Source organism: Musca vetustissima, unplaced genomic scaffold (assembly GCF_032173495.1).
Source record: "Musca vetustissima isolate MV318-11 ecotype Yass unplaced genomic scaffold, APGP_CSIRO_Mvet_v1 utg26731, whole genome shotgun sequence".
NCBI classification, from domain to species: Eukaryota; Metazoa; Arthropoda; class Insecta; order Diptera; family Muscidae; genus Musca; species Musca vetustissima.
In genome coordinates this window covers 43387-64778 of record NW_026886426.1, presented here as the reverse complement: position 1 = coordinate 64778, position 21392 = coordinate 43387, and the positions used below count along the sequence as shown (strand labels likewise).

At 33.1% G+C, this 21392-nt stretch overlaps 3 protein-coding genes across 3 annotated transcripts; 2 read left to right on the top strand and 1 right to left on the bottom strand.

The window, feature by feature from the left end:
* The first annotated feature begins 1581 nt into the window (after positions 1–1581).
* On the top strand, positions 1582–9813 carry LOC133333939 (serine protease snake-like). The gene is made up of 7 exons (XM_061542252.1): positions 1582–1660; positions 1863–2078; positions 8810–8877; positions 8931–9046; positions 9116–9351; positions 9426–9583; positions 9643–9813. The coding sequence occupies exons 1-7, from the start codon at positions 1582–1584 to the stop codon at positions 9811–9813; spliced, it is 1044 nt and encodes a 347-aa protein (XP_061398236.1).
* Positions 9814–11691: 1878 nt separating this feature from the next.
* LOC133333938 (serine protease snake-like) lies at positions 11692–13398 on the top strand. Its single transcript, XM_061542251.1, has 5 exons — positions 11692–11913; positions 11976–12091; positions 12168–12406; positions 13018–13175; positions 13240–13398. Exons 1-5 carry the CDS (start codon positions 11692–11694, stop codon positions 13396–13398), a joined length of 894 nt encoding a protein of 297 aa, XP_061398235.1.
* Positions 13399–15688: 2290 nt separating this feature from the next.
* LOC133333937 (neprilysin-2-like) lies at positions 15689–17683 on the bottom strand. Its single transcript, XM_061542250.1, has one exon. The coding sequence runs from the start codon at positions 17681–17683 to the stop codon at positions 15689–15691; it is 1995 nt and encodes a 664-aa protein (XP_061398234.1).
* Positions 17684–21392: the final 3709 nt, after the last annotated feature.

The following is a 21392-nucleotide window of genomic DNA, read 5'->3' as shown; positions in this document are numbered from 1 at the left end:
CAGAAATATTTTGAATATATGATATTGGTGTGCTCATTTGTCCCATATGTGCACTGTGAGAACTGATAGCTATTATGGGTATAAGATTGGGTTTGGTTAGCAGTACGTAGTTCTTAAATTACAATAAAATCAGAATTGGAATTAATTTCTCACCTTTACACCCAAAGTGGTGAAGTGAATCATATCCCCATCCGGCTTTCCATCGTTCCTTATCGCTTTAATTAAAGAAGCTGTTATAATTGTGATTCTTATCAATAGTTTTCCAAGTTTTGGGATAGCCCCTCTTTAACATGTACCTCCCATTATTAGATAATGCGAGTACTTTTTATAGCCGAATTGGCAGTAATTTCATATTAAGGATTTCAATATTTGTCAAAATTAATTCAAACTTAGATATACCTCCTACATCCACTTTTTAAGGTAGCTCCCAATATTACGGTTCATCTCAGTTTTTGATATTATGGTGAGTTTTGCAATTCTTCTACTAATCCGACCGATCTTAACACGTTTATATTCGTTTTCAATTCAAAATATTTACTGCAAATGTAAATAAAATATGGTACATACTATAGATGCAATAGATACATACAATATCCTGTAGATAGAACAGACATAACATCTTTAGAGGATCTATATAAATATTTGAGCCTATTAAAAACCCCATACACATACCATTCTGAAATCTATGAAAAATTCCATATAAGTTCGTGTAAATCGAATAAACATAGGCTTTTCTTTAAAATAAAATCGAAACGAAAATATATTTGACAGCTTTATCTAAATCTGAACCGATTTCAACAATAATTCGCATACGTCTATCTGGGCCTAACTCAATACACTGTCAATCGGACAAATATTGCAAGTATGGTGCATCCTTTAACTGAAATCGGACGAAACTGTATATGGGAGCTATATCTAAATCAGAACCGATTTCCACCAAACTTCGCACTCATCCATACGGACTTATTTTAGTACGCTGTGCCAAATTTTGTCTGCATCAGACAGTCCTTGGGAGTTTGGTGCACCATTTACATAAAATCGGACGAAAATGTTTGTCTCATTTAAACAATCCTTGGGAATTTGGTGCACCATTTAGATAAAATCGGTTGAAACTATATATGGGAGCTATATTTAAATCTGAACCGATTTTCACAAAACTTCATAGACATTAAAGTGGACCAAATTTAGTAACTATATATGGGATGGTACTGTTATAGAGGCACAATTCTAAAATATTAACAAATATTTAGAAAATTTGGTTGTGAGATTTTAAACACAATGACAATTCAAAATACCAAATTGCTTTGAAAATACTGACAAAATATTAAGGCCTGAGATGAAATATATATAAAATTTGTTTTATTAAGTTAGTGATTTTAGTATTCCTGCAATGGCAACCCTATGTATTTAAACGATTTCAATTGTTTTGATATGTGAACTTCCCTTTTAGCACTGACATCAACCCATTGATACTAATCTTAAGCTTTATTTAATACAAAAAAATATCATCTTTAATAAAAAAAATCATTTAATTTGTTTTGTTTTTATTATTCCACAATTTCATCTATCTCCGTTTAGGCTATGCTTCGTTCAAAACGTGTCAATGCAACCAAAACAATTATCAGTTCAGTTTACGACTCCATTGAATACACTTGTCTAAGTGAGTCAACAATAAACATTCTGAGACGAACCACGAAAAAGATAGCATCGATCTGCCGGTTCATTGACAAACAGACAAAAAAATCCCCTCTATAAAAATGCTGATTATTCAAATAAATTTGTTTTTCTTTTTGTGTTTTCAATACGGTGAGTTGTAAAAAAATTCTAGTATTGATTTTTATTGAAATCCAATCTGTTTGTAGTTTCTACCTATGGCATTAAATTTCCCACGGTTGATCCATTTCCAACGGAATGTACTTTTCCTGACAAAACTAGCGGCACATGTATGAGTTTACAATATTGTCCGGCAGCATTAACGGCTAAAAATGTTACATTGTGCTACATGGAGAAAGACGAACAGTTTGTTTGTTGCAAGAATGACTTGTGGGAGGATATGAAGCGTCGACCAATCACTAGAGGTAAGTAATAATGTAGATGATAAATTGTGCCAATTAATATTGTATGTAAATGAAAACTGTAAGAAGGCAATGACATGTTAATTGAAGTGTCAAGTTCTAAACGTTTAAATTAAAACTTGAATACTTGATGTAAAACACACCACATACAAAATTGGCCATGGCTCAAATCCATATTACCCCCAAATTCAGAATTTACTGATGTCATAAATTTTAATAACAATGCAAATGCAAGAGTATGTAGATATTCATAGAGGAATTAAAATAGAAAGTTAATATTGTGCATTAATTTTAATTTCATTAACAACTTTCCACTTTCCGTTTTTCCTATTGGTATTTACTGTTTTGTGTGATTATACCATTCATCAAACGGTGGTACAGGGTATTATGTCATTGTGCATATGTTTGTTTTCAAAACATTCTGAATTACGTACAAATTGAAGTATGGGAAATTTTTATTGAAATCGATTTAGATTTAGATATACATCCGATATATATTTTCGTCCGATTTTAAGTAAATGGTGCATCGGACAGTTAATGTTTTCTCGATTAGCACATAATTTTTCAAAATGTTATGATGTAAGCACGTGTGTCAAGTTTTGTTAAAATCGGTTCATATTTATATATAGCTCCTTAAATATTTTCGTCCGATTTTAATTAAATATTTCACTAAAGACCCAAAGTTAAGCCGATCGGCACAAAATTTCGCACAACGTACTGAAGTTAGTATAGCCTAACGTGTGGCAAGTTTCGTTGAAATCGGTTCAGATTAAGTTATAGCTCCTATAGTGGTGGTGGCCAAAACTAAACAACTGAAATTGCAAACTGAATTGAAAATAAAGTTCTAGTTAATTTTTTCAGAAATAAATAGATAATTTATTCGCTTTTAAGAAACAAAAATTATAAACGAAAAGAAAAAAATATTCTATGGATAACTAAATTGGCCCACATTTGCTTGGTCGAAACTCAAGAATCGTTATTTTTGATTAGGGTGCTGCCCTAAGGCACTGAATCAATAAAATAGTCAATTTAATACTATTCCGCGTATCCTTTGAGAAGAGGTTATGTCTGTATGTTTGTGAAACTCATTTTTTATTTTGCTCTTTATAATACTACAAATATATTTCTATAGGGTGGAAATCTGATGATTGTGCTGGCCATTATAAAAACCCTGACTCACGCAACCAATCTTTGACATATTTGGAGTATATTTGCGGTTATTGTCATGCTGGAACACCCAAACAAGCGGTATATTTTCTTCAGCGAAGGGAGCCATTGCGTTTTCCAGCTCAATTGTATAAACAATCCAATAGATTATTTCATAAAGGTTGTAAATAGATCAAACACCCTAAAAAGAAAAACAGCTCAATGTCATTATTGACCAATGCTTCCCAATACCATTACAATACTGAGGCCTGAGTCTTCCATTTTTAGGCCATCTCACCGCAATTTTTTTCGCGTCTGATCCTTAAATATTAAACTTCAATTCATCCGAAAGCAAAATATTTCACCATTGATTCGGATTCCAATTGAAATGAGCGTTTGCCAAACCAAAAAATAATTTTTCCAATTCTATTCAGGAAGTAAATGAAATTTTTTTTATGTAGACCTGTTACCACAGCTCGTCTAGGCTCTGTTCCTGAGGTTGTATCCAACGATTATCCTCTCGGCAAATCCGTTGAACTCCTAAAAGGGTGTTTTTCATTTTTCTGACAATTTGTTGATTGATACGAACTGATGTTCTCTTACAGACTTCCTCCGTGATGAACTGTCACTACTGATCTAGTTGCAAACCAGAAAGGAAAGTGGTAAAGTCAGACTGGGCCGACTATATGATACCATTCTCCACTTTGGGTATATTCTACATATGTATATTGACATGAAATTGAACGAAATATGTTAAATGTATCTATAAGTGAACCAACTAACATCAACCCATACACATGCCTTTCTGCAACCTATGCTAAGTTTAATTTCATTCGGGTAGATTTAGAGACACCCGTTCGAAATAGGGGAGACTGGGGCACCTTCGGCACTTTTTTTAGAGCTCTATATCTCAGTACTTATTCAACATATATAACAACTTTATGGCTGATTATTGTCTTCGGACACTTAATCTTAAAAAATAGTACCAAAAAGATATAAAAAACTAGTATTAGTTAAAAAATTTTACATTTTTGTAAAAAAAGTCAAATTCGCCGAATGTGCCCCAACCCGGGGTAGCTTCGGCATTTGATGGGGCACATTCGGCACCATAGTCATTGCCGGGTAATTGTCATCGCTATCAGTCTGGTTTAAATTCTGATCCTCTAAAGGCTCTATTCGGGTTTAATACGTCACACAATGTTTGAATTATAGGACCTTATTTTGTAGCGGCGGACGTTTACATCTCAAGGTCGCACACACCATCAGAAATAGGGGGTTTCTATGGCATTTTCGTCAATACAAGTACGTTTGATCTTATATATGCAATTTCGAGCCACATTAAAGGATTAGTTTTAAAGACAAACTCAAAAATATTTTAAGCAAATAATATTGCACAATCTGTATATGGCCGAATGTGCCCCACTTTAAAATGCCGAATGTACCCCGAATGTACTTTTTATAGTTTTTTTTCATTTTTTGGATCAGTTTTGTAAAAACATTATATTTTTAAATATTTCTATAATAATACACATCGTAGTTAACCACTTTTTAATAATATTGTATAAATATTTAACAAGTTTTATACACGAAATACTTACGAAATGGAATTGAAATATTACAGAAACATCTATAAAAATACAAAAACGCATATATCTAAATAAGTTTATTAGGTAGAAATTTCAAACTTTGTGTCAGATATTTATTTCGATATACGATACCTATGTATCGAAACTAGTGATGTACGGTGAGAGCTTCATATCGAAAACCCGATTGCCGAAGGTGCCCCAGTCTCCCCTATATATGGAAGTAATGTCTGCATATGCACCAGTTTCCAAAAAAAAAAAAAAAACAATAACGTCATTCTAGTCTCAAATTGTCCAAATTTCGTGTCAATCGGACAAACCTTAGGAGTTAGGTGCAACATTTACTTAAAATCGCACGAAAATATATATGTGGATGCTATATATACTTTCTGAACCGATTTCGAAGAAACTTGCCAAACATTAATTTTTAATAACTTCAGTTCGAATCAAAAATGCGACCTGTACTTTGTTTACAATTTAATATGGACAGACAGATGGGCGAACATGAATAATGTCCTTAAGTCTAGAGTGATGTGCTAAGTTTCGTAAAAGTCGGTTTAGATTTCAAAATAGCCTCCATATATATTTTCGTTTTAATTTTTAGGTAAATAGTGCACCAAAGCCCCTATATATCCATCCACTTGCACGAAATTTTACATACCGTACTGAAATAAGTCTAGAATGATGAGTGGTAAGTTTCGGGAAAAGCGGTTCAGATTTCGATATAGCCCCCATACATATTTTCGTTCGATTTTATGTAAATGGTGCAGCAAAGCCCCTATATATTTTGAAGTTTGGCATAGCGTACTGAATTGAGTCTAGAATGATGTGTGTTAAATTAATAGTTATGATATAGTCGACCCAGTCCGACTTTACTACTTTCCTTACTGTTTTTTGCAAGTAAGTCAAAATTGAAAACAGACACATTTTATTGTGTAGAAACCAGAACATAGTAATTGTAACGGTAAAAATAATTAAAATTTCAGAGCTCTTCTGTTTGTACAATAAAGTTGCTATAATTTTAGTCCAAGCAAAAATTGAGAAAATTTGCTTTTTCAAAATGTATTTATTCAAAATATTATTTTATTTACTCCAAAATGAATTTTTTTATGTTTTTTTTAAAAGTGAATAAAGTAACCGATCTTAAACTGAAAAAAACAACACTATATGTTTATTTGTTGGCCACCAGCGTATATTATTTCGCTCTATATGGATCTATATAGGTCACATATTTAAAATTAGAAGCATATCTTGTATGTAACAAAAGTGGTGAAGGGTGTCATATAGTCGGAGCCGTCCTACTTTTGAATTTTCTATACTGGGCTTTTAAAAACTTGATATGGTACAATTATTCCGAAATGGTAATTAAGTTAATTAATTTTGTTTGTTTTCAAATTTATTGTAGGTTGCAAATATTTTATTAAATATTTATGATAAACATTTAATCGAGAACAGATTAGACTCGTTTTATTTTACGGAAACATTTATAATCCGGATTGGGGTATTGTAACAGAATAACCAATAAGCACCAAGGAAACACGGAATTTACTCGTATGCACTCACTTTTGTATGTTTGCATTTTAAGAAAATTTTAAAGAAAAGAAATGTACAACTTTAAAATCTTTTTTATACCACACTGTGGTTCAGGGTATTATGTCTTTGTATATATGTTTGTAACAGGCAAAAGGAAACGAAAAAGACACATGGTTCCTTTTGAGAATATGCATAGAATCACATTCTGAGTCGATTAATGAATGTCAGTCCGACCGCCCGTCTGTCTGCCATGTTAAATTGTAAACAAAGTACAGGTCGCATTTATAATCCGATTTGGTTGAAATTTGACCCAAGGACGAACCCATTTGAAATTGGAGAAATCTGTTCAGATTTAGTTATAGCTCCCATATATAGTTTCGTCCGATTTATTGTAAATGGCGCATCAAAGTCCCTATATATCTTCCGATTTGCACGAAATTCGGCACAGCGTACTGAAATAAGTCTAGAATGTTGTGTGTTAAGTTTCGTGCAAATTGGTTAAGAATTAGATATGGCACCCATATATAGGTTCGTCCGATTTTATGTAAATGGTGCACCACAGTCCCTATATATCCTTCTATTTGTACGAAATTTGGCACAGCGTAATGAATTAGGTATAGAATCATGTATGTTAAGTTTCGTGAAAATCGACTAAGAATTAGATATGGCTCCCATATATAGTTTCGTCCGATTTTATGTAAATGGTGAAACAATGTCCTTATGTATCTTTCGATTTGCACGAAAATTGGCATACTGAAATAAGTATAGAATGATATGTGTTAAGTTTCGTGAAAATCAGATCAGATTTAGACATAACTCCCATATATAGTTCCTTCCGATTTAATATAAATTGTGCACCAAAGTCCCTTTTTATCATTCGATTTGCATGAAATTTCGCACAGCGTATTGAATTCTGTGTTAAGTTTCGTTAAAAATCGGTTCCGATTTAGATATAGCTCCCATATATATTTTAGTCCGATTTAATGTAAGTGGTGTACCAATCCCCTATATTTCCTTCGATTTACACGAAATATGGCATAGCGTATTGAATTAAGTCTAGAATGATGCGTACAAAGTTTTGTGAAAATCGGTTCAGATTTAGATATAGTTCTCATATATATTTTCGTCCGATTTTAGGTTAATGGAGCACCAATCCCGTGAAAATCGGTTCAGATATAGATATAGATCCCACATTGTGCACTAAAGATACAAAGTTTGTCCAATTGGCACACAATTTTGTACAATGTACCGAAGTTCAGATTTAGATATAGCTCCCATTTATAGTTTCGTCCGATTTTAAGTGAATGGTGAACCAAACTCCTCACGTTTTTAAAATTGACACGAAATTTTGCACGAAGTATAACATTGAGCTTAGAATGAGTTAATTGCGTTTTGTAGAAATGCAGACATAGAGCATGTATATGGTTTCGATCGACTTCATGTTAAAAGGGCTCCAAATAATCAACGGGTGTCCGATTGAGATTTGATTTATTATTTTGTCCTATTCTAAACAAACGACTCAATATCTGTCGAAATGAAAATTTTGGTTTAAGGGGACCCCCCATTCTTGGGGTCTAAATTTTTGTTGACTTAATTCGAATCTACACTAATTCAAGAATGTCCCTACAAAATTTCAAGTTAAAATCTCAAGAACTCTTGAAGATATAGCCGATTTATTGTGTCAGCATCAAGTGACGGCTGAATGGCTTCTCAAACTTTAAACGCGTTTTTCTCTAAACATTGGTTTTGCGAATGGCGGGCACGATAACTCAAAGACTAATAATGCAATCGATTCCAAATTTTTACACGTTTCTCTGTGAGTGTGTAGCTATCGTATGAACTAGGATAAAGCCAATCAGTGAAGATCTTCCTTATGTTTTAACTTGGTTTTTGGTAAAAAATCGGCGATTTTCCAAAAATATTTTTTCAAAGGTCCGCCATTTTGAAATTTTCGGATTCCGATGTTCCAGTGAGGAATTATCATGCCCGCCATCAAAAATAAGGACTTTTCTTTAATTACAAAAAACAACAACAGAACAATAACAAAAATTTTTTGTAAATTATTTATCTTCTCTTTTAAATCTTCAAATATATATGTGCAAAGTTACAAACCTTAACAAACATTGGTATTGATTTACCAGCCCATTGAAAATCTTGAAAAATTAAAATCGTGAATGGGGGGGTTTCCCTTAAGTTTCAGAATGACATGTTTATGGATAGGTCTAAGTTAAGCTGTGAAGGGTATCATATAGACGGTCCTGTCCGACTTTACTACTTCCCTTACTGCCTTTTTTACTGCTGCGACTAACGGGATTGCCGAAACCTGGTGTAAAAACGTTGTATTTTATTATTAGACGTGCATCTCAAAAGCGTTTTACGACCTCAACCACTTTTCCTATATTGTTTTCACGATTATTGAAAAAATATTTATTTTTGTTTTTATTAAGTATTTTTTTTTCCAAATCCTTACAGATTGTGTAGATCCACGTTATGAAATTGTGCACGGCCTTCAAACTGTTTATCGGGAATTTCCATATATGGTTTGTCACTGAAATATTCCATACATTCAAATTAATAATTTGATTTTATAAAGGCAGCTTTAGGTTGGGATTCAATGTTTGAGGAGGGCAGTTATGATTATAAATGCGGTGGAGTTTTGGTATGGGATAATTATGTCCTAACCGCAGCACACTGTGCTATACTAAATGGGTATGTTGACAAAATTCTAAACTTATTTGAGAAGTTGATAACATTTCTTTCTTCTTAAATTTTACACAGATTGCCACCAAGTGTCGTTCTTGTGGGTGGTACCAATTTAACAGATACAAAAAACAAACCCATAAAAGTTGCCAAAGTCATCAAATATCCAATGTATAACCCGAAAATGTCCTATCACGACATTGCTTTGATAAAACTGGAAAGTAGTCCAGGCGAAGATCCACTTTGTATATGGACTCTGTACGCAATGGACGATCTCAATGTAACGGCTGTTGGTTATGGCCACACTCAGTTTGGTAATTATATTTAAACCCACAATATGTTATGATAATCTCAATCCAAATGTTATGATAATCTAAATCTTCCTTAGCCGGTACAAATTCTGAAAGTCTTTTAAAAGCCCATCTAACAATAGTGCCAAACAAAGATTGCGCTTCACAATACACCGGGGAAGATTCATTGCCTCAAGGCATTGTGGACAGTCAATTATGTGCCAAAGATTTCGAAAGGCAAAGTGACACATGCCAGGTAATTTTAGAAATTATTTGGTGTTTTATGATATAATATTGCCAAAATTTTCTTTTTAGGGCGATTCTGGCGGACCCCTTATTTTACATTCTCAAAATTCTATGGGATATGAAAAATCATTTGTAGTTGGTATAACATCATTTGGTCGCGGATGTGGCTTTGACAAGCCCGGCGTATATACCAGGGTTTCGGAATATCTTGACTGGATTGAATCAATAATATTTCAATAAAAAATGTAATAAACATTTCGTTGATGCACTTTTACAAAAAAAAAAAAAAACACATTTTCATTTGCATTTTGTGTGATGGGACCTCATCGATTACGGTTTGTCGAAATTTATGAGCTCCATGCCAAAAACATCATCGATAGGGTCAATTCCAAAAAAACAGTAAGGAAAGTTCAAAGACGGACAGGGTCGACTATATACCCTTCATCACTTTGGGTGAATACTTGATTTGGTAATATGTACAATATCCTGTAGATAGAGCAGACATACCATTCTGATATCTATGAAAAATTCCATATAAATCGGGCAGATTTGGATTATTTCGTCTACCATTTGTGTTGCAGCACAGTGAGTTCTCCACAATTTTATCTCGCTACGAGTAACCTTTATTATTTGCATGAACAAATTGCATGAAATCAGACGAAAATATATAGGGGTTATATTTTACCATATCCAATAGGCGTTATTTTAGCTCCAAGATGGTACGTTATTTGGTACACCATTTATATGAAATAGGATGGAAATATAAATGAAAGGTATATTAACCTAAACCGATTAAAAAAAAAATTGAATTGAATTGAGTTCAATACCCTGTAATATTTCATTAACATAATATAGAAAGAAACTATGGGATAGGGGAGCTATATCTAAATCTGAACCGATTTTAACAAAGCTTCGTATACATCTATCTGAATCTAACTCAGTACTCTGAGCAACATTTTGTCGAAATCGGACAAACATTGGGAGTTTGTTGTACCATTTACATAAAATCGGACGAAACTATACATGAGAGCTATATTTAAACCTTAACCGAGTTTCTCCATTTTCAATAGGGTTCGTCTTGGCCAAATTTCATGTAAATCGGATCATAAATGTGACCTGTACTTTGCTAACAAAAAAAGTCGGGCGGACAGCCGGGCATTCATAAATCGACTCAGAAAGTGATTCTATGCATATTCTCCAAAAATTGGTCTATCTCGATTCATTTTGCCTGTTACAAACATATACACAAAGGCTTAATTCCCTGTGTGGTGAAGGGTATGAAAATTGTGCTGGACAACATTTTATTTTTTTCATTGTCAGCTGTAATTTCTCTAACCGTCTACTGTTTTTTTGTCGTTTACGGCTGGTGGGTATATGTTTTGGGGTCGGGAATTCCAGTTCATTATTACCCTGGAAATGGTATATGCAGGGTCAGATGAAAAAACTGCAACCAACTTCAGATTTGGTGAGAATTTTCCAGAAAGAAAAAAGAATTCAAGCGTAATAGTGTGATTTCTTTATATTTGGCTGGAAAACCACAAGTGGCTATCGTTAGAGCACTCCAGCATTTAAATATGAATAAATCGTTTGTGTCTCGTACCATCTCTCGTTACCGTGATATCGGTAGCGTAGCCCGACGTCAAGGAAGTGGACGGAAGAAAACAGCACAAATGGTTCGAAAAGTAAAGAAGCGACTTGATCGAAACACGCGTCGCGGTGGCCGTGAGCTGAACATATCGCAATATTCCATTCGGCAACAACGCAACAGAAAGAAAATAGAGATAAAGAGTTGCTTCGTTTGGCCGAAAGTTGTGAACTGTTGTAATTCGAGAATTTTATTTATAATTCATAGGATACCTTTCGAAATTTATAGAATTCCATTTGAAATTCAAATAATTCCATTTGAAATGCAAAACATTTCATTTGAAATACATAATATTTCATTTTAACTTCGAAAAATATTATTGGTAACACACCAATTTGAAATGAATTGTTGTGAATTACAACTGAAATATTACGCATTACAAGTGAAGTGTCAATTTGAAATCTTTGAATTGTAATTTTTTTTAAGTTCAAATGAAACTCTACGAATTTCAAATGGAAACATATATATTACAAATGAAATTTTTGAATTTTACATGTGAAATTACCAATTACATTCTCCAATTACAACTGGAATCGCTTTCATATTTGGAACTAATATTGACCAATCACAATATGTTCACATATTACAATTTTCTTTCAGGATGTTATGAAGTTAATTATAAACCAGCTACAATTAGAGATTTCCCTGCAATTTCCCATGGTTTGTTTACGAAGTATTATGAATTTCCGTATATGGTATGCGATTTGATTGCAACGTGATTTAATTTATAATCAAATTTTCTATTGTAATAAAACAGGCTGCTTTGGGATGGGATTCAAATGTATGGGAAGGTACCTATGATTACAAATGCGGCGGCGCATTAATAACCCCAAATTATGTACTGACTGCGGCACATTGCGTGTATTTAAATGGGTAATTATTTATATCACTGTAATAACAGACAGACAGGTAAGTTTCGTTACATTTTTATTTCATTTTTGCAATTCAGAATACCACCGTCTGTAGCTCTGCTAGGAGGAGTAAATTTAACGGATACGTCCTCTGCAACACCAATAAAAGTCATAAATGTAACCAAACATCCCAGTTACAAACATAATCAGCCTTACAATGACATAGCTTTGCTGAAATTGGAAAGGAATGCTACAACACCTTGGATATGTCTATGGAACCAATATCAAACGATACAAATGAATGTTACAGCTATTGGTTATGGAAAAGAATTCTTTGGTAATACTTGTAGTTAATCTTTGCCATATAGCTGATAAAAAGAAGTATTTTTGAAGGTCCTCACCAATTAATATGAAAAAAAAGGTTGATGAATCGAATTTCATTAAACCGGTCATTGGTCGAAAATGTAGACGATAAAACCGGTATGTTAGCAGTCGTAACATCACCCAGGAGCTAAAAATCGACCATAAAACTGTTTTAAACCATTTAAACTAAGCTGGATTCAAAAAGAAGTTAGATTTTTGGGTGCCACACCAATTAATAGAAAAAAAAATAGATGAATCGAATTTCGATCTGCGAAGCATTGGTCAAACGGAATGAGGTAGACCCATTTCTTAAAAGGATGGTGACTGTAGATGAGAAATGGATCACATATGATGACCCTGTGCGAAAGAGCGGTGAAGCACCTCAAAAATAATGGATTTATTTTTCCCCAACATAATATATCTTTGCTTCACAGTCTTTGGGAACTCACATCAAGTAAAATATAGGAATTATGACATCACGTGTGAGGTGCACGTGCTATTCAACTACATTTTCAATAATTTTTTTTCAATGATTTGTTGTTTAAATTAGAAAAAAAAAAATAATATTCAAAATCTATCTTCCAGCTGGTCCAGGATCTGATACTCTTTTGAAAGCCTATTTATCCATTATGCCAAATGGTGAATGTACTGAATACTACAAAAACGATACAACTTTGTCACAAGGAATAAGGGATACTCAACTTTGTGCCAGAGATACCATTAGAAATAGTGACACCTGTCAGGTAAAATTACTTACGAACAATTTTAATATATTAATATTGAATGATAACCTTTTTCTGATTTTAGGGTGACTCAGGAGGCCCATTAATAATGCGTATTGGATATTTGAAAACCTATTTAGTAGGGATAACGTCATTTGGACAAGGCTGTTCATTGAATATACCAGGCGTTTATACAAGAGTCTCGGAATATCTTGATTGGATTGAAAAAATTGTTTATGGATGATTTAACTGAATTTATAAGAAAGCAGGGACAAAGTCCTGTATAGTGTGCTATTTACATTTCCAAATTGATAGTATTTTTGTAAATAATATAACCAATAATAGCTATTTTAATATTCCTTGCAAAGTTTTTTATTTTTGAAATGTTATAAAATTTATTTATATGCGAATAAACGTTAAAATTCATCAAATTATCTTTGTTCAGCTATATTTCCACAAGCAAAGGTCGTTATAGAATGCGAAGGTGGTTTCTGGTAAGTAGAATCAATTTGCTATGCTCACGTTGTATAAGAAACGAAAAATTATATTATCTTAATTTTTTTTTTTTTTTTTTGGAAAAACATCCTTATTCATTATAGACAAAAAAATCGAAAAAATTAATTTGGAATGAATTCAAAACCAAATAAAACGATTAAGGAAAGTAGTAAAGTCGGACTGGGCCGACTGTATGATACCCTTCCCCACTTTGGGTATTTTGTACGTATGTATCCGACCAATTTCATCTCAATGTTCGCCCGAAGGACAGACGTCAGCTCGACAAGACGCTTAGTAAGCAAGTGAACACAGAGGTTCACGTGGATCGCAAAGGTTCATTGGGATTTTAATGATCTTTGTACGCCTACAACTACACACATACACATATTCCAGTGAAAGAGTACAAGGGGAGCAAAGCAACAACAACCGTTGCCCGCTGGTATATATGCTCTGCGCTGTCCACAAAGGGAACGTGCAGATGCAATACCCGAGCTGTCAATCAGCATCAGTGTTTGACTGCGCTCGGGAGGTTTTAGGCCAAACGTATCAAACTTTTCCGACGTCATTCTAGTCTCTATTTGAAACGTTGTGCAAAATTCCATGTCAATCGGACAAACAAAAGGAGTTTGATACACCATTTACCTAAAATCGAACGAAAATATATATTTGGGAACCATATCTAAATTGGAACCGATTTTCTCGAAACTTAACACACATCCTTGTAGACTCAATTCAGTACGCTATGCCAAATTTCGTGGAAATCGAAAGATATATAGTGACTTTGGTGCACCATTTACATAAAATCGGACGAAAATATATATGGTAGGTATATCTGAACCCATTTTTTCGAAACTTATCTCACATAATTCTAGACTTAATTGGGTACGCCATGTCAAATTTCATGCAAAATCGAAAAATATATTCGGACTTTGGTGCACCATTTACATTAAATCGGACGGAAATAAATATGGGAGCCATATCTAAATCTGAACCGATTTTCACAAAACTTAACACACATCATTCTACTCTTAATTAAGTACGCTATGCAAAATTTCGTGCAAATCGAAACATACATAGGGACTTTGGTGCACCATTTATCTTAAATCGGACGAAAATATATATGGGAGCTATATCTAAATCTGAATCGATTTTCACGAAACTGGCAAACACATTGTAGAGTTAATTTAGTACGCTGTTTCAAATTTCGTAAAATCGAAAGATATATAGGGTCTTTGGTGCACCATTTACATTAAATGGGAGCTATACTATATCTGAATCGATTTTCAAGAAACGTTACACACATAGTTTTAGACTAAATTTAGTACACTATTCCAAACTTCGTGCAAATCAAAAGATGTGTAAGGACTTTGGTGCACCATTTACATTAAAAAGGACGAAAATATATATGGGAGCTACATCTAAATCTGAACCAATTTCCACAGTAAGTTATATCAAATTTCATTCAAATCGAAAGATAAATAGGAACTTTGGTACACCATTTACATAAACTCGGACGAAAATATATAGCGAACCATATCTAAAACTGAACCGATTTTCAGGAAATTTAACACACATCACTATAGACTTAATTTAGTACGCTATGCCAAATTTCGTGCAAATCGAAAGATATATAGGTACTTTGGTGCACTATTTACCTTAAATCGGACGAAAATATATATATGGGAGCTATATTTAAATATGAACCGATTTTGCCAATTTCAATAGGGTTCGACCTTGGGCCAAATGAATGAGCTGTGCCAAATTTCATCCAATTCGGATTATTAATGCGACCTGTACTTTGTTTACATTTTAACATGGACAGACGGACGGACATGCATAAGTCGACTCAGAAAGTGATTCTATGCATATTCTCAAAAGGAACCATGTGTCTATCTCGTTTCCTTTTCCCTGTTACAAACATATTCACAAATACATAATAACCTATACCACAGTGTGGTGAAGGGTATAGAAACACTTCAAAACGAATGGATTATACCAATATTTATTAAATTTCTTTATTAATTAAAACAACAACAAACTCAACGCCTCCACATTTGACATCGTTCCATGGCATACATTTTACTTGCAGGCGTACAATTATATACATTAGAAAATTCTATTAAATTACCAAGAGCATCATTTACCCGGTCACTGGCCAAACCATGTTCATCATAATTATCGTCATCTTCATTGCCTTCGATATCACAATAGTATTGAGCAAAATTCAAGAAAAATATTTCGGTTAATTTCATTGATTTGCCATGAATAAGTCGAGTCTGTGTGTGGGCTTTAGGAAACTGCTTGACAAATGCCTTATAGGTATAACGTAAACCACTTATATCTGCTATTTTTTCATCCAAAGATGCAGGATTCAGATTATTGATACATTTTATGTTTTTTGCAATTATTGGTGTTTCCAAAATACGATTATATTCCGCTGTATTTATTAGACCTGTAGCATCGAATTGCAGGCCTGTATTGTCAAAGCAATGGAATATTTCATGACCAATGGCCGAGCCGAGGGCACTGTATTTGTATACTTGCTCGAAATTCCGATGATATATAGGTGGACGTAAAGATGTATAGGGTACAACAACTATATTCTGGTCTACGTCATAATATGGTGAGGGGAGAATATTGTCATCGAGACTGAAGATGTAAAAATATTGCATAGAATCTGTTTGTGGAATGTTTGGCACAATCACATGAGTGGCATAAAATGCAAAGTCCAATAATTTCAAATGATTTCCATAGAAGTCTTCGGAGGACAACGAGATATTGCCATAGAAGTGTTCAACGAATTCCGTTGTGCGAATTTCGGGTAAATTACCGATTTTTAATTTGATGGCCCATAATTTTTTCGAAAGATATTGGAAACTTTTAGGATTTAGAAATGATTTTTGCTCATTTAAAGACTGATTAAATTGCAGAACAATATTCTGAAAGATTTGTTCCATTTCTGGTACAATATATGTCAATTGGGAATGCTGTTCCCGGTATAACCAATTGCTGGCCAAGGGTAAAAGACTGTGTAGCATATCTGCACATTCCCAGTGTGAGAAGTTTGTGGGTGTATTCTGATGTAAAAGCCATAAAAATCGAATCGCCAAATATTTACAGATTTGAAAATTGTTAAAATCTTTTGTCAGATTGTCGACGAGGGATACTAAATAATTTATATTTACGATTTGAACTTCAATGTTGTCATCCAATACTGATTGATTCAGAAGTCTAGAGAGATATTTTCTCAGCCAGGGCAATGTTAAATCTTTTAATTTCACATACATATCATCCGACTGTTCCTCTTCATCCATTTGCATAATTTTTATGCGCTGCTCAATTTGTTGAATTTCTTGCCAAAGTATCTGAAAATCCATAGGATCTAAGGATATAGACATGGAATTTAGCAGCGATTTCAAATTTTTCGAAGTCAATTTCAAAAAATTGTCTTCAGGTTGCCCAATGCTAAGAATCATTTTTTTAGTGTCATTATTTGTGACTATCATGTTTTCCTGGATCAATATACGATTTAGGCCATATCTTCTTAGTACAGCTAAACTTTCAATCCAATCAAAATTTTGCGTATCTTCATAGTTAAATTCATCCATTGCGGGAAGGGTTATATTTTCATTGTTCCTCAGCCATTTCACATAATGCAGAAGATCGAAATCCTTCAATGTTACACAAGAGTCATAAGCGATTTTAAACTTCTTCACAAAGTCGGGCATATCATTTAACTCCATAACATCCAATTTCCTAGCCAATTCCTTATTGGCCTTATAGCTTGCTAAACCCAACATTTCCGTGTAAATATCTTCCCCACCTTCCGATACCTGATATTCTTGCCATTTTCCACAAGCATATTCGTAGAAATTCTCACAAGGATCTACATTCAAATTTATACAGCTCTCAATGTATTTTTCATGTTGACGATTCACTCCGCGATGTTTATTTTCGATGGCAGCAGCCGTTTGGCCATTCGCTAGGAAAATTGATACACAACTAATTAGAATAGGTATTTGTTTTAATTTCATTTCCGAAATAATGGTGATTTCATCCGCCTTAGCTGACCTTTGTGTTTCGTTAGAACTGTTTACTGATTACATTTTGTGATCATTTTATAGAAATAAATTATAGCGGATTTTTAATTATTTTTCTTATCTGAAAGGGAAATCTGTACAAGTATAGATTACGCTTTCAGATTTGTGAATGAATGGAATTGGTGATAGACAATTACATACTGCCGATATTGGGAATTTTTCTGAAACCACAACGAACTTATCAAAAACAAAATCAAATGAAACTTTTTCAGAAATACAAATGTTAATAAATTAGAGTATACACAGAATTCTTGTGGATAAAATGAACCAAAAATTTAATGTTAAACCAAAAATCACAATTGTGATTTGGAATTTTATATGTGGTATAGGTTTTGAGTACACAATATTTGACTATGGACTGTAACATGGGCCCTGCCTTTTCGAAGCCAAAATGTTCGTTTATGATGATTTGAAAAAAAAAAAAATGACAATCCCACTAATAAATAGTCGATTTTTTATAAAAACAACAAACTGGGATTCTGTGTGACTATTTTGCAAAAAAAATAAAATAAAAAACATATAAGTGGTATCCCAAATAACTCGCCAGCCAACACTACCAAAAAATATTTCCTAAATTAAGCATTGTGGCTTTTATAATATACATTAAAATTGCACAATTGTTTAATAATTATTTATGTATGATTTTTAGCTTGTAAACAAATACAATTGATAACAAAGGTCATTGGAATTACAATTGAGATTTGTTAGTGTTGGCAATTATTTGTATTTAAATTTAAATCATATAATTTACACTTTTTAGTAAAGGGAATCGCTCTATGATTTGATGTAATAACATATTCTGTGACACAACTGGGAAATTAATTGTAAGTAATTCCAATTGATATTATGTTATCACAGGTTTAGTGACATCAGTTCAAATGAAGTCGTAAAATCTCCGACCATGTTACCGCATTGGGAATACATGAATGACTGTGTTATCAACAATTTACGAAAATCAAAAATAATTTTGACAAGTAAAAAAAGTGGATTCGTTTGGCCGGTATATTTTTTTGTATTCCCCCCACATGAATATATACAGTCAATGATTTAAAAAATTTTAAAAATGGGTTGATGCCGGCAGTAGAAAATGAAAAAATTCGCTGTTGCAAACATAAATTTTTTACGATAATAATTGCTGAAAAAAATTATAGAATTTTTGGTATGGCGATTACAGCGCACACAGCTAATTCGGTTAAAAAGTCCTACACCCCAAAGCGAAATAAAAAGTGTAAAATCAGCAAGTTCGAGTGCATGTAATTTGACAAAATTAAAAAAAATTAAAATGTGTAATTACCCATTAGTGCAATTTAAAATTAAGACCACATTTTTTTCATATTTGTCTGTTGTTGTAATACTATGAAATGTTTTGTTTAAACTTTATATAAAATCAAATTGTACATTCCCACAGTGATCCTAAATTCAAAGCATTCAAGATTCCAAGTTATTAACAAAAGTGTGTTAATTAATGAGTAACAGCCTTTTTTGTTCAATTTTGTGCCAAATTTATACACATGTGTTTGCCCATGCTACCGCATACCCCAAATTTACACCCCCACAGTGATCCTAAATCCATGTTTCAGGATTCCAATAATATCAGCTTAAATGAAGACACAATTTAAAAATAGGTTAAAATTTTGTTAACATTATATAAAAAATTCAAAAACGTCCTACATATCTTAACCTCACAATCCAACAGTGATCCAAACTTAAAATTTCAGTATTCCACCTCGATTTGTACCTCTAAATCATATTTGTACCAAATATAATACCATATGGTACTTTTCAAACACATGAGTACACCCTTTCAAAACCATCTCCTTATATCGACCCTTATTCGCATACCAAATTTCAAGTTTTTACCTCTATGCATTCACATGCTACGAAATTGTACCAAATTTGGTACATTTTAGTACTTTTGGCATACGTATAGTTCGAATGTCCAAAAAAACCCCTCTGCTATATCTATTCTACACTCCATCAGTGAACCTCATTTAAAATTTAAGAATTCTAGCTCTTCCGGTTAGCAAATACAAATGATATCACATATAGTACTTTTCGTACCGTTCTAGTACGAATTTCCAAAAACCCAGCCTTATCCGTCAGTCGCTTTACTTTTTTTATTAGTATAGGTTAATAAATAATTTATGGAAAACTAAATTCACATAATTTTTGCAAACTTTTTGATTTCTTAATTTAAGATTCAAAGGAAAAGAAAAATAATTTAAACAAATTTGTTGTTATTGTTTTGTTGTTGTTTTATGGGATTAAAGAAAATTCCTTGTTTTTGATGGCGGGCATGATAACTCCTCACTGGAACATCGGAATTCGAAAATTCCAACGGTGTTGGGAAGGATACATGTCTGGTTCTCGTATAAACTAGGATTATTGACTTCGCTCAAAAATCAACAAAATTGCGAACCTTTAAAAAAATATATTTGGAAAATCGCCTATTTTTTACCACAAACCAAGTTAAAAAATAAGCAAGATCTTGACCGATTTGATTTATCCTGCGATAGCTATACATTCAAAGATAAACGTCCCAAATTTTGGAATCGATCGGATTACTAGTTTTTGAGTTATGGTTACCACCATTCGCAAAAACGCTGTTTGGAGAAAGTTTGAAAGCCCTCTTGCCGTCACTTGATGCTAGCACAATAAATCGGCTATATCTTCAAGAGTTTTTGAGATTTTCACTTGAAATTTCATGTGGATATTCTTGAATTAGTGTAGATTCGAATAAAATCAAAATTAAATTTTTTGAAACCAAGAATGGGGGGTCCCCTTAAATAAGTAAATGTAGATATTAATCAATAGCGTAACCAATATTTTTGATTACGGCTCTGGAGATATAGCCGATGTGTCAAACCTGATGGGAAGGGGTTTTCTTTTAACGCGTTTGGCTGTGAACATTTTTTTGATTTTGCTATCTGTGAATAACCCAATCGATTTCAAATTTTTACACGTTTCTCTGTGAGTGTATAGCTATCGTATGAACTAGGATAAAGCCAATCGGTGAAGATCTTCCTTATTTTTTAACTTGGGTTTTGGTAAAAAATCGGCGATTTTCCAAAAATATTTTTTGCAAAGGTCCACCTTTTTTTTAATTTTAGAGCGAAGTCAGTGCAAGAGCCAGACATGTACTCTTTCTAACACCGTTGGAATTTTCGGATTCCGACGTTCCAGTGAGGAGTTATCATGCCCGCCATCAAAAATAAGGACTTTTCTTTAATTACAAAAAAACAATAACAATGTTTTTTGTAAATGAGAAGGAAAATAATTTGCAAAAATTTGGTTGTTGTTGTCTTGTTTTGTTTTTGGTGATTAAAGAAAAGTCCTTATTTTTGATGGAGGGCATTTGTAACTCCTCAGCTGAAAATGCGGAAAAAATGTTAAAATGAATTTTGCATCTCGTATATTTAAACTTCCTTCAAAAATTAACATAATGGCGGACCTTTGATTTTTTTGATGTTCGCCTATTCTTGACCACAAACTAAGTTATAAAATAAGGAAGTTCTTCGCCGATAGTTATACACTCCCACACATTAATATCGACAAAAAAATTAAATTCGGGTACTATTTAGTACCAAATTTCATGATTCATGCTCTAAAGGTTCACCCAAATCCAAATTTTACCATATTTAGT